This window comes from Toxoplasma gondii, chromosome IX, assembly GCF_000006565.2.
Source record: "Toxoplasma gondii ME49 chromosome IX, whole genome shotgun sequence".
Classification (NCBI taxonomy): Eukaryota; Apicomplexa; class Conoidasida; order Eucoccidiorida; family Sarcocystidae; genus Toxoplasma; species Toxoplasma gondii.
This window is the reverse complement of record NC_031477.1, coordinates 958,067-971,846: the sequence shown is the minus strand read 5'-3', so window position 1 is coordinate 971,846 and position 13,780 is coordinate 958,067. Positions and strand designations below refer to the sequence as shown.

At 50.6% G+C, this 13,780-nt stretch overlaps 2 protein-coding genes across 2 annotated transcripts; one reads left to right on the top strand and one right to left on the bottom strand.

Annotated features, from left to right (window-relative positions):
- Window positions 1–340: 340 nt before the first annotated feature.
- TGME49_266785 (zinc finger (CCCH type) motif-containing protein) lies at window positions 341–5,893 on the top strand (the record flags this gene model as incomplete). The annotated part of the gene is made up of 8 exons (XM_018781441.1): window positions 341–441; window positions 565–766; window positions 865–1,026; window positions 1,133–2,977; window positions 3,078–3,282; window positions 3,395–3,504; window positions 3,644–3,799; window positions 3,962–5,893. 8 exons carry the CDS (start codon window positions 341–343, stop codon window positions 5,891–5,893), a joined length of 4,713 nt encoding a protein of 1,570 aa, XP_018636260.1.
- Window positions 5,894–6,356: 463 nt separating this feature from the next.
- Window positions 6,357–13,203, bottom strand: TGME49_266800 (integral membrane protein, putative). The gene is made up of 7 exons (XM_002368718.2): window positions 12,204–13,203; window positions 11,581–11,690; window positions 11,009–11,189; window positions 10,235–10,431; window positions 9,179–9,339; window positions 8,518–8,619; window positions 6,357–7,894 (listed from the first exon to the last, which is right to left on the bottom strand). Exons 1-7 carry the CDS (start codon window positions 12,326–12,328, stop codon window positions 7,862–7,864), a joined length of 909 nt encoding a protein of 302 aa, XP_002368759.1. The 5' UTR covers window positions 12,329–13,203; the 3' UTR covers window positions 6,357–7,861.
- Window positions 13,204–13,780: the final 577 nt, after the last annotated feature.

Genomic DNA, 13,780 nt, shown 5'->3' with positions numbered 1-13,780 from the left:
CTAGAGCAGCCGAGGCTGTGCCGCACAGTTGTTTTTGTCATTTGTCTGTTTGGGCAGTCTGCCGCGTAATCAATCACGTCAGAAATACCGATTGTTGCCGCATAGACGCGCGGTCACAATCTACTTGTTCTGCGTATTTAGTACTCCACCTGCGCTTTTCCTGCCGCACTGAGGACTGAACAGACTGAGGTACAATTCTTTGCTGTCTGACGGTACACGTGTTGTGTATGCACGACACATGCACAAACACCTGGTCATTAGAACAGCACAGTCAAGATCCAGGTATTCATCAGTTGCGTTCTTATGCCCCCTCGCTTTGTTAATCCCCTCTGCTTTGACAATGGCTCTTCCACCTACACTTGACGACGAGAACTTGTACAAATTCCGGACAAAAATTTGCGAGCGCTACGTAAAGCAGGGCCGATGCGAGTTTGCAGACAGGTGAGAATTTTGTTGATAATGTCATCCTTGTGCCGATGGTTCAGGAGGACTGCTTATGATTCATGAACACGAGCTTTTGTAACATACCACTTCCTCTGTCTCCATGGTGGTTATTCTTTGCAGGTGTCAGTATAGCCATGACTTAAGGTGGACCCGCCGGCCACCATGGAAATACAACTATTGTCCGGAGCTCTGTCATGACCTTCAGTTCGTCAAAGACGGGAGGGGACGGACTATTGCGAAGTCGAGTTGCAAACAGAAACGCAACTGCAAGTTTGCTCATACGAAGGAGGAACAGGTGTACCACCCAAAGATGTATAAAACAGTAAGAGCTTTCCCAAGTTGTTGTCACCCTCACTTTCGCGTCAGCGTCAAGAAATCCTCCAGAAATATCTTTTGAGTTATTTGTCCGCGTTCCCTCAGATCATGTGCAAGCAATTTCAAACTAACGCCTGGTGCGACCGGTACTACTGTCCCTTTGCCCACACATTGAGCGAGCTTCGACCAGCTGATTTATTTTACCCACCATCGAAGGTGGTCGGCTCCTGCGACGATCAAGATGCTCTCTGCCCGGATATATACCTGGTAGGACTGCTTTCCGTCAGTCTGCTGCATATCCGTGCTAAAACATGTTACTCAAAACGGTCGCTGACCGACTTTGGCTGTCCCTTTTTTCTGTTTACCGGCACAGCCGTCGGACAAGCCACACCCTCGCCTCAGGGCGAGATTTCTTGCCATCATGGACTCGGTCGGCCCCGGACGTGCACATCATTTCGGTTCAACTACGGAATCGTTAGCGAATTCAAACCGCACACGCCACGCTTATTCGGACTTCATATCTTCACATACTCCTCAGTCTGTTCTTTCGGACACCCGCTCGCCGTCGAATAGTGAGCGAGCTGACAGCGGTACCCCTCCTACCCTGGAAACGACGCGAGTAAAGAACAGTGGAGAGTCACGAGTCCAGCGGCAGGAACAAAGCCTCAGCTATTCGGCAGCAGACGCGTCCACGTCCGCTCATGCACAGGAGCAGAAACGCAGCGGTGAATCCGCAGTAGAACAGAAGGAGCAGGAACTTCAACATGAGCGTAAAGATTCTGGTGGTGTGGCTGTTCCAGACTTTCGGAAGAGCGGGGCGCGTCTCCAAGGTTCTGGTCCGCTGAAACACCCCGGACAACGAACGGTGATCAAGGACAACCATATGTCAATCACAATAAAAAGCGGAGGAAGCATTCTGGGGAATCCTGGCAATCCAATTCCCCGACGACCGCGCCACGGCACCAACTGCCCTATCCCTCAACTTACTACCTCTCCACGTGTTTACACTGGCAAGCAGTCAAGCCAAGACTGTGCATCGAATAGTGCGGCTCTGGAGAAGGAAGCCAACAGGGGAGGTGGAAGCGGAGGCTCACTACACACAGAGAGGCTCCCGCTGCTGCCGACGTCAGCTGTGAGCACAATTAGCGATGTAGCCAGGAGCCCACATGCAGCAACACCGTATGTAATATCATCAGCATTGCAGTCAAAAATGATGGTCGAAGGGAGCCACACATCATATTTACAGCAAGGATGTCAGGAGCATGAGAAAGGCTGCATTCATCTGGAGAGACATGTTGTCACCCCGCCAGGACTCTTGCCTCAAAGCACCATTTTTGGAAGCGATTGCTGCTGCTCCATGGTTGTCCCGTCGGTTGGCATGGTACCTCAACCTGTACGAGAGTTCCTTGATCACAACTCAGAACATGTGACTCAAGAAAAGATGATCACCACGGCATCTGTCCACAGCCTAGCAGAACCACTTGATCGATGCTCGTTCAAATGTAACGTACTGCCAGGCGACTGCGATGACCAGGAAGCTCTCCGGCGGCGGGCGTGTATAGAACGAATCACCAGTAGAACGCCAGCGTTTTCCCTGTCGAGCCAACAAAGCCAGTTTGGCGGCCTCAAACAGCTAGCAGATGATATATACTTCTGGAGTGAGCCTCTTGGACAATGCAGGGATGATCCTAGTGTTCTGGTTTTTCCTGGGGTTGTTCTAGGACCGAATAAGCAACTACGGGAGCGTGTAGCTATCAAGCAGGTCCCAGTGGTCGTAACAAGCCGCATGCGAGATTCGTTCGCTGAGTTGGAGCAGTTTGTTCACGTCCACGATCCACTCATTGTGAACACCAAGGGAGTCTACTGCATGCACAACGACGACGACGAAGGCATGTCCCTGATGTTCGTTTTAGAAAAATGTGACGGATGTCTGTCTGACTTGATCGCTGTTAGTGATCTGGGTGAGCGCTGCCTCCAAGAGCCTCTTCCGCCGCAGGGAATGACTGAAATGCTTTCCCATTTACTGTCAGGAGTCCTGAAAATCCAGCAGTATGGACATTCTGCACACATGCGCATTCACCCAGGCAATATTATGCTCACTCAAAATTTCGAACTTAAAGTTGGCGACTGTGCTGGAAAAATTCGTTACCTTAGCATCTTCGATTTGCTTCATGCTGGCGTCCAGGGAGCGAGAAACGCGAGAGAGCTCATTCACTGGGTAAGTGCTGTGTATGCCAACATGATCTGGGACGAACGTTCGTAAGGGTCACCAGATTAACTATTCACCTTTTTCTTGCGCTTGCATGTGTACGGAACAGATCCTCAACTCCCCACAAGAGGCGGCGTGGCTCGCACCCGAGTTCATCCGGTCGCTCATACACATAGCCCAGCAAATCAGTGTCCTTATCCACCAATATGAGGCGCTTCCACCCGAAAGCCGCAAGAACGTCCGCTTTTCTGTACTGGCAGACAATATGAAATGGCCCTCGAGCTTTCTGCAGAAAGCGGATGCCTGGTCCACAGGTATGGCACTCGGAAGTGTGTACACCCGACTGAGGGGAAACGGGGACTTGCCTTTTGAAAGGAGAGGCCCGATGCCAGTGCCCGCACTGTCAATTTGACGTGCTATCCGCAGGTGCTACGTTGTTTTATATCGTCAGCGGTGGCATTCATCCGTATGGCGACACCAGCGACCGGTCGATAATAACACATATCCTTGAGGACAGGAAGGTCAACCTCGAGAAGGTAACCGCGGGGTCGTGCTGTCGGCCACATTACCAGAGTGCCAATTACTAAAAGAGTTGCCCCCCACTTTCTCCTGTCGTGCCTTCTGCAAATCTCACGGCAGGAGCCTTCGGCTGAACGCTCATTCTTCTGTTCGCAGATACGCGAGTCTCCACTCCTTCACGACTTGGTAGAAGGACTGCTTGCGTCAGACCCTGATAAAAGAACAAGCCTCTCGCAGGCACTCTGTCATGCTGCGTTCTGGAAGATGGGGGAAACTGAACACTTTCTGAGGGCGTTTCAGGCTTCTGTTGAGGTAAGAAGGAAACCGCAGGGCCAGTGGCACGCAATAGGAAACCGGCGGTGACTTAATCTTGATGCCTACGAAAAATTGCTAATAGTTGCTCTTAGTGCTTACCTTATCTGGTGTCCCCTGAACGAAGTCGTAACAATGTATTTTGTTATTCCCTTGTTTCAGGCCAACCCAGAGTCTTGCATGGTGCTTGCCCTCTCCGACCCGATTTCTTGGATTTCATCGCTCGCGTCCGCCGCCTCTCCCCTGTTCTCCCTACTGGTATCCTACCTCACGTCTCCATCGTGCCTAACTCTCCTCATTTCGTCTCTTCGTGTGGAGAACAGCGTATCCTTCTTGTTGTTTCTGGCGTTGTTATCCGCCGATTCTAGGCTGCCGGAACAAGAGCGCCGGTCTCTAGTCTCATCAGCTATCTTGCTTCACCCCTCGGCCTTCCTTAAAGCTGTCAGGCTACTATTGTTTACTCGAATCCCCGAGAACCCTGCCGAATTTGTAATATCTCGCAATTCAACCTACGTCAAACAGTACCTAGGCGACGGATCCGGGGATGCGGAACCGGCATGCAAACGGGCAGCTGTCGGTATCTCGCTGTTCGGGGCGCCTCAGTCTGAAACAGTTGCTGAAGGGATGAAGCATGCGGTACGACATACGTCAGGCGAGGGCCAACAAGGACTACTGGGGGCGCTGCCAAGTGGCTCTCGTCCGGCGTCTGCTCCTGCTTTTGTTTCCATGCACCGTATGGGCTTTCCTGCATCTGCGGCACCTGTAACGGCGTCAGAAGGATCTTTTGAATGCTACGTCCCTTCGGAAACTCACCATTCGCAAACAGAGGATTGTCAAAGACCTCCGCCTCCGCCACCCGCCGTCTCTGCGCATGTGCTCCCTCCACAGGAATTTACGCACGTCCAGTCAATCTCCACTGACTGCGCTGGCATTCCTAGCCACTTTACTCGATGTAGCAACCACCCACACGGAGTGCCGTCTCCATCGTCACTCACGGGGGAGCGTCCCGTGAATTGTTGCGTGCCGTCAAGAAACCTCGTGCCCACCATGGGTTCTTGTGTGGAACCAAAGCAGGTTCATCCCACCATGATCCCACAAGTACGGGCGCTCATGAATGCAGCGAGAGCCATGATGCAACCGACTGACCAAGCAAAAATACGGGCAACTCAAGAAATGAACGTGACAGCTGCCTTGCCGGTTGGTAAGAAGGATGCGTGCAATTGGTTGCAGCAGGTTAAACCCCAGTCTGTTTCCGACCAGTCCGCCACTATATCACTCGCGGGTACTTCGGATGGACTGGCTCTTGCAGTTCAGCATAGCAAGGTGCCAGTTGATCTCGATCAACAGACTACGGAACTGCAGACCTTACAAAGCCAGACAGCTTCTGTCAAGAATAGAAGTGTTCACGAGGCTGGCATGAATCGAACAAGTGCTGGTCTCAGCTGGAGGTTATCCGCTTCGGAGTATGGAGGCCAGAACAGTCAAGAACGCTCTGGAGACGGCATGCGAAAAGGATCCGAGGTGCTGAAAGATGATAGCAAACACACGAAACGTGGCAGTGGTTCGGCACCCAAAGCTTCGTCTCGCGGAGTGAAATCAGCTCCGAAGCCAGTAGTCGCGCGCTCAGACCGAAACAGCGGACCGTGCCAGAACGCCACAGGGAAACAAACTTCAAATGATGAAAAGCTTGCCGATTCTAAAGGACTGCCAATATGTGCATCTAAACGCGTCACTGTTGTTGAGCCGCGTCAGCGACCTAATCCTGCCGCGAATACAAAGCCAGAACCACCCCAAGATTTCCGTGGCACGTTGAAGCGAGAAACAGACGATAATGCTAACCAATCAGATGTGTTCGCGTCTCGGCAAGGGCATCGGGAGGGAACGTCAAGTGACCAGGTGTCAAGCGAGTCTGCCAAGGGCATGAGCTCCCCTCAAGGGTCAGCCCACGACTTTGAAGGTGGAGTGCGAGGCACAGCAGTCATCCCGCCTTCATCATCTAGTGCTTTGTCGTCAGCTCCAGACGCATGTTTCGTCCAACAAAATGACATGGCACACGTGAATGACATCACGCAGCTCCTGGGGACACCGAACTGAAGGGAGCCCGGGACGAGCCAGTTCACAAAGGAAGAAGATAAACAGTGATTACAGATGCCGTTACGTCTTTGAATAAATTACTGTTCCGTTTTCTGCTGTTGTTAAGGAGCGTATGTGCTCTAAGATTATGCGTTTGACATTAAAAGTAGCAGGCGCCCTATGCGTCGTCCTTTCTTCTTTGTTTTCTTTGGTGATGCCGCAGGTGCCGTTGCCAAGTATAATCTTTCCGTCCCCACCCACGCGTTGTTCTTTGTCAATATGCTCGTTTTCGTTATTCCTCTTCAGTTGGCGAAACGCTGTGTTTTTCATGGACCGGCCTCCTTCCTTAAGAATGATGTGTCTCCGTGAGAGCAGGACTGTTGGCTTCATCGCTTTAAAAAAACGTGACTCATTTCTATTCTTCCGTTTTATCTGATTGCCCCCGTGAAAACATCCTCATCAAACCTCTCAAAGATCCTGATTCTCAACATGAATTTTGCGTATGGGAAAGATTTTCACTGAAGTACGCCGTTCGTCGTCCCGGTGCAATTCACCGGTAGCAAGAGTTGTGTGTGAAGGCCGAAAGCATACTCACGATGTGCAGCGCAGACGTCAGCGACGGGCGTGACAGAGAGGTTGCACTGCCGCGCACGTATACAGGAATTTTTGCACCATACAGATACTGAACGCTTCTATAACTGCATCTCATGCTACGTCAAAATGTAAGATGGGCAGTCCAAAGGAATAAGCATGATGCTTCAAGAGTTGCTTGAGGAGCTACGGGGGACGCCAAGCAGAAACTACTCACACTACTCTCAGCACGGAAGCTCTATCACTTCAGATTCAAAAGCGAGATGTCATCTGGCAAAATTGTTCTTCACCTGACCCGTTACCATCTGGCTCGCCCTTGAACTGGGTTCATCGACACGTAGACAGAAGCGAAGCCATTCCACGCCGATGCCACACACAATACTGTGCAGGGTCCCTATTAAGTGTCCTGGTGCCGCCAGGGCCCTGTCGCCTAGCTCAATGAGACGCGCTCCTGCGAAGTATGAGAGTAACGCGGCAGTTAAATTGCCAGTCTGGTAGGCATTCAACCCCGGCACTGACGAGAACACTGTGTTACACCGATTGTCTTTTCCACGCGGAAGCAGCATTCGCAGTTTTTGTCGTGTGAGAGAATCGATAATGGACTGTACACGACGATTATGCTGAACACGAGAGTGAGAAAGAAGAAAGTATAGGGCACAGGTTTCTCCGTTTCAAGCTCTAGACCGATCAAACAAACACACGGCTTCCACATAACCGACAAGGCGCCACAAACACCAAACCAGGTCGCGTACTTTTGCTTTTATGGAGACAGGGACGACGCAGAACCTGCTTGTTACCGAATGACCCACAATGAGATACATAAATACTATTACACGCGCAAAATGCCACCAGATACAGCAGCAAGCAATATGAAACAAGTGCACACAGGACGGCTCCGACGCTCCCGGTCCTGATAAGCTCCCATCATGACCGTGGAACACAACCCGCAGGGACATCCGACGTGAAAAAGACATCTGTCGTGTGGGCTGGCATTTGACAGCCAAAAATCAAACAGTGCATCTGTCACTCCTGGACTGTTCCATAGCTTCATTCAACAAATCTGTTCAGCCGTCAGGGTACACCGTATCGCAGCCCGGTCCCAAAACGAGGTCATGCCCTTCATCCCGTTGGAGTGTGGGAGTGCCTCTTCATCGACCGTAAAAATAGTTTTCGTCACAACATTCGTCCGCGCTCGTGACGAAGAGAGTAGTATGTCTGTAGACTCGGTTGTTCATGTTATCGCCTCATACTTGCGCTACGTAAAAAATTCAACTGCCGAGCCATACCTCCACACTAGTTCAGCTTACACGCTGCTAGCCGACCTCCATGCATTTTGATATCTGCTTGTCCCAGGATGCGCCACCCCGCCTGCCAACCCGAGCTTGGCTTGCAGCCACTCTAGGCGGCAGTCAAGTTTGCACCGACGACGAGCTGCGAGCACACCATGGCATAGCGACCTTCTAAGAACAAGAAATAAACTGCAGCGACGCGAAATAGGTAATGGGCACTTCGAACTCAGAAGGGCAATGCATGCACAATAGATGCAAATGCTGCTGTTTTGCATCCCCGCATACCACGGTTCACCGTAACCCGACGTGGGCTGTTGGCACGACAGAAAAGTTTGTGTTGCGGACGTGTCCCGAATACTATGATGTCTATTCTAGAGGGGGACAACATGATACTGCGGAGTTCCCACTGAATTAATAAAGCTCAGAAGCTCACAATGGAACGAAAATAATGACGTCCCTTCGAAAGAGAGGCTACACCGACAGTCGTCATGAGCTCCCTAAGTTTTGTGGCACCATACATGCCAGCAAGATGTGCTACGTCAGATTGCTGTACAAGTCACACAGTATCATTCAAGAGCTCTGTATTATGAAATATTTCATGTAAAATGATCCAGGAACAGAACGCGGCCGTTTGACAGATACGTAAGTACTATCCGAGCGATATGCTGAGCAACGTCATTTGGACAGGTGTCTTCTGCTCATAATAACACCCTTACGCAAGGCGCTTCATCTTTGACGCCTACCCGTGCTTCACACTTGGCGTACCTGCAAGAGACTGCCGACTCCGTAAGCAACTGTGCCGGCGCAGCCGCCATTCATCGCCATCAGACAGGCCGATTTTGTTGGATTCTGCCCCACAAACTTCCCCTGAAATTGAAACAATGGACACAGGAAAGTTGGACGAATGTGTCGGTGACCCCGCCGGCATCTGTATTCCCCCTAAGGACACACCAGTGGATCTTAACGAAAAACGACTTGTTGAGTTCAGCCGTTAAAACGACAACTGAGATCGGTGCGAGCACGTCAAATCAGGACAAAGAATGCATTAAGATGGACAGAAAACGGGACATACCGGTGACATGGTTGTGTGACTGAAAATGTAAACGTTCTACCGCGACCGCTGCCAACATGAAAACATCCCGCTGATGTTGAAGCTAAACTCCCCCCTCGGCATCGCGAGGAGAAAAGTGGACTGAAATGTCCCATTTTGCTTTTACGTTATGTTCTTGAGGGTAATGTTGTTGGTCGGGATCCGCCTTAGCGTGAGTGGAATATCGCTCCCCAAATCTTTGTTTTTCGACTATCCTTACCAACCACATCAACTGACTACGGACTCAGTACACGCTCCAAATTTGGCCTATTCCTTCGCCAGGCAAACCATGCCTTTCTGGAAATAAACTGTCTTCGCAACCGCTTCTGAACGTACCTTCGAAAATCCAAGGATGAAGAGAGTCATGATGGACACCACGCAGGCCATGAGGAAGGCCATGTCTGCCTCAGCTCCCAGTCCGAAAGCGGCGACCCAGCCAATGAAGCCCGCCAGCGGGAGAAGTCCAAAAAAGCAAAAGGCGGTGAACATGACCAAGCCTATGAGAGAAAGTTGTGGCACACTCGCTGAAAGCAATTGGATCAAGATGAATTCTTGATGCAGCCTGAGAGGGCAGCCGCCATTCACACAATGGAACGCTCGGTTACGCACTTGAGACACACAGAGGCATTGATTACATACAGGTAGCCTCATCTCCAGCTTTCAGGTAAGAGACGCCTACCGGCTCTGACCAGAAACCCCTCTCACCGCACCATGCCTATGAGAAGCACGCTTACCCTCTACAGGACTACAACATGTTCCATCCCTTGTAGCAACACTGGTGTCTTACCCACCACACGCACGTGTTCCCGCGAACATGTGAGACGATTTTAACAATACCTGTGAACTTCGCGTGATCCTTTAATTTATTCATAGAATACCCACAGATATGCATACGTGTACTCGTTGCATTCAGACGTCCAACAATTGGAGAACGTGGTTTTCAAAGACGGCACGGGCATTTACAACATCCGCATGACCCAACCGCGTCAGAGGTCGTGACGATGCATGCGCTGTTGGGTTCCGTCACTGACAGCGTGCCTTTTGATCGTGTTAGGTTTGCCGTATAGGCACAAAGGTGTGACAGCTACGCTCATGCATTAACAACAACTAGAGGAGAACGGAATGACGCCGAAAGCCGCCCAGAAAGACCACGGGCGCGTCGGCCCCTTAGCGTCCATCAGAAGCGACTGTCGACAAAAACAAACTGAAACGACGCTCGATCTGATCTCCGCTGCCAGTTACATAAGGAATTGCACATCAGGAGAGCACGTCACAGTTGTAGACAGAATGCCAGACGCTACTCTACGTATGCTCAATGACCCCTATTCCGAAGGCGTCGGCCGTGCTCCCGGGTCGCTCAGAGTGAAGTAGACAAGTTGCGATTCAGCGTACCTCTCTTAATTGGGGTGGGCTCATCAAAGCCGTACATCAGCCCCAGTTCCTCGACCATCATATGCTGCACGAAGAACTTTTTATACTTAAATGTAATATCAACCATGGACTGGGCGTCCGCTCTTGAGAAGCCATATTTCTCTGTATAAATTTCCACCATTTCTCTCTTCTCCTCCTCCGGGCAGTTCTCAACTTCCCTGAGTCACACGATCGAGGAAGCGGACGCCAACGCATACTTCAACAAACAAACGAATGCGTCCTTGGAATCCATGACGGAGGTATCGCATGCAACCAACGGACAGTCGCGATATATTCACAGCGACAAAGGAGAGCTCCAAAGAAATATTCCGCAGTCGGCGTGTTGCGCACTAGACGGATGGCTACATTGCTTTTCGAATCACGCTTACGCACACCAACATTGTCTAGTGGCTATCCAAACCGATGCGAAAAGCAGCCACAAAGAAGGGCGACCGCAGTCGCAAGGCGCGATGCAGACGCCGTACATTGCAGAATACGCATGGCATGTTCGTAGATCCTGTCGTCGAAAACAAAAACCAGTGTGTGGGCTTAATGCGGACCCTCACGGGTTCGAGAGACAACGTGTCGCTGTTTAGCAAGGGGCATTTGCGGCCATCAAGGTCGTAGTGAGAAACGTCTGTGCTTGTCGTAGCTACAAACAACCCGCTTGTGACCAGTTTGTATTTGGTCTGCCATAAGAAAGCGTGAAAATGGGTCACCGCCAGAGGCTAGCGGCACAAGAATACACGCGCTGACCATTCTTCTCTCTGTTTCTCCGCTTCAACAAAATCCTTCTCGGCTGCTGCGCTGACGTATTCTCCGAAACCCATGGAAATAGCATCCGCAAGAAGATTCCCAAGGCCGACCATGAGGACCTGAGAGCAGCTCAGATCCGCTCCAACGCATCCGGCAACAATCGCGAAGATTGTGACAATGCCTAAAATCGACAGATAGCAAATTCCAGAGAGAGACAACAGAAAAGTTATTTTTCTCCATGTTCTCTCGCTGCAGGTGCGACAGCGGTTGATTCTGTTACACAGAGCAGGGAAAATATTTCGGCATACTAACGACGTGTTCCTGACTTTGTCAACAGAGAAACTCGACAAACAGGCAACAAATAAGCCACGAAGTCGAACCAATAATGTCACAATAGACACGTCTCGACGAGACAGCAACACAAAAGTCTCCGCTTTGACGGTCCTCGTGATACAGTATATTTCCATGCATTGCCTCAATTGAGGACTTGAAAGTGTTCCGTTTGTTCTAGCTTGCGTTTGGATAGGTCCTTAGTTTCGTCTCTGCTTTGAACCACGCGAGCTGCCACCTACCGTCAAGGCCTCCAAAGACGACCGCTTTCACGTAGTCCGACGAGGTGTTGGTGTGGTTTTCTTTATGGTCGCCTGTCAGCTCTCTATACAGATCCAGACTATGTGCCGCCCTAGAGAAAAAAACGAAAACGTTGTCTCCAGTGTACAGACAAGGGTCCATACCGCGGTCGCTCCTCGCGAATCGCGCACACTTGTCTCACCACAGTGAGGCCAGACCAGTTGCCGACTCCACGAGGAAACTATCTGAAGTGTTTGATGTGCTGGAGTCCTTGATACTAAACGGAAAATTGACTTGAGCAACGATAGCTGAGCGTAAAGTAACGGGTGATGGTTTTCAGGCACGTAAGTGTCCATCTCATGCATTGTGTCTTCTTCTTTTCCACTGTCTCTGGCTCCGAGTCCCTCTCTCCCTGCTCCTCATCCACTAGGTCTGAGGACTGGCATTCCGGGAGAGGGGTGAAGTGAATTTTGTCAGGCGCAGTTCTGTATTGATTACGGGGGAAAGTCCGGATTGCCCGTATTCGAACTGGCGTTTCTGCCTCTTCTTCGTGATCCTAATGCTGGGTGCATCATTCCTTCACGTTGCAGTTCTTAGAGGCACTAAAGCACGTCAAGTAACTTACCGGGTTGCTTCGATGTCTCGCAGTTGGTACGCATCACGTGCCTTGTGGAGGTCTCTGCAGTTCACCAGCGTTCGGCCATCGGGAACAATGCTCCCGCCGGCGTACCCTGCTCCGCTAGCTGGCATTGTCCCTTTTTTCCACGAATTTGGATCTTGTTGACGTCTGTCGAAACACACGGTCAAGCTTTCGGAGGCGACACGGACACTACCTCGTTCGTGCAACGGGGTACGAAAGACAACCCACGCCTCGGCCTTCCAGTCAACTGTGAACCACTATCCAATCTAACACATGTACGCGTGTACATACACGGGATTCTTCTGAATTACAGTAGCCACCCTTATGATCTCCGGCGAGATGTCGTTTGTAGCCGACGGATGGGGGGCAGTGGTTGCGTGGACTTTGTCGCGAGCTGGTGAGTCAAATTGTGCACAAGTGAAGGTCTCAGCACGTGTTAGAGGTAGGAACATTAGTTCTAGTCGGGGTGGGGCGCATGTCACTCAATAAAGAAATTTGCAGCCAGCTTGGTGGAAAGAAGAAACGCATTCGTGAGTTTACGAGACGCGCTGAAACGACCTGCACACCTCTGAAGCACAGAGACCTCCAAGCATCATACGCCTCAAGCAAGACGACAACAATAACCACCACCAAAAGCGCACGGACAAAGTTACCGGATCTTGAGAAGTGTCGTCCACGAAGATAGCTAGAGAATATGGCGTTGTTTCGAACGCGATCTACAGGGAGACACGGCGGGCATTCCGAGAGAGAAAGCAGCACTGTCGCACTTCGAAAAGGGAAGCACGTCATTTGAAAAGGAACAATGAGTCCAGGCTCGAAGAAAACAAGATTCTACATGTGACCGTAGTGGTGCAGAGAAGTCCACGTGTCTTCGGTGCCACTCGAAATCGGTGTTGCGCATGCAATGACAAGCGAACGTCACTCATAAAACCGCCACAAAATTTGTCTCCCACAGGAAGAACTCCTGGCCGTTTCACGTGCTGTTGAGAGCTTTTCTATGAAATAACTCTAAAAAACAGGTACACTCTCTAGTATAGGGGTTGTATTATAGCGATAAGGCATGTGGTGTTTCATCCTCAGGGAACTGCATGCACGAAGAAGCAAAACCTAATTGCGTAGAGACGGGCCGTTCCTCAAATCAACAAATGAGCTGCACTCATCAGTAGCGGCGGTGCCACATGGAAGCGAACCTCTCGTATACTCATTGCTTGTATGGTAAGTAAATTTCAACCGAATCAACGGATAAGTGTGCAGATAAATATGCTCAGCGCAGGAGTCAAGTGTGAGCTGAGCATCGTAGACTAGTGGAGGCGTGTCATTACGTTGCCCCTATGGAAACTGAGACCACATGCTGGCATCCAAAGTTTGAAAGGAGCCCCGTTTGTTTCGGAACACGAAACACTCGTAGTAAACCTGGCTGCATCAAGGGTGTGTATATATTATAATGGGTGGCTTTTCATCGCTGCATCAGAATGACTAGTATGAAGTCGTCACTCCTGATACCCCTGTTACGCGGCAAAAAAAGAGGGATGGCGCATTTATTACATTAAAACGGTTTTCCG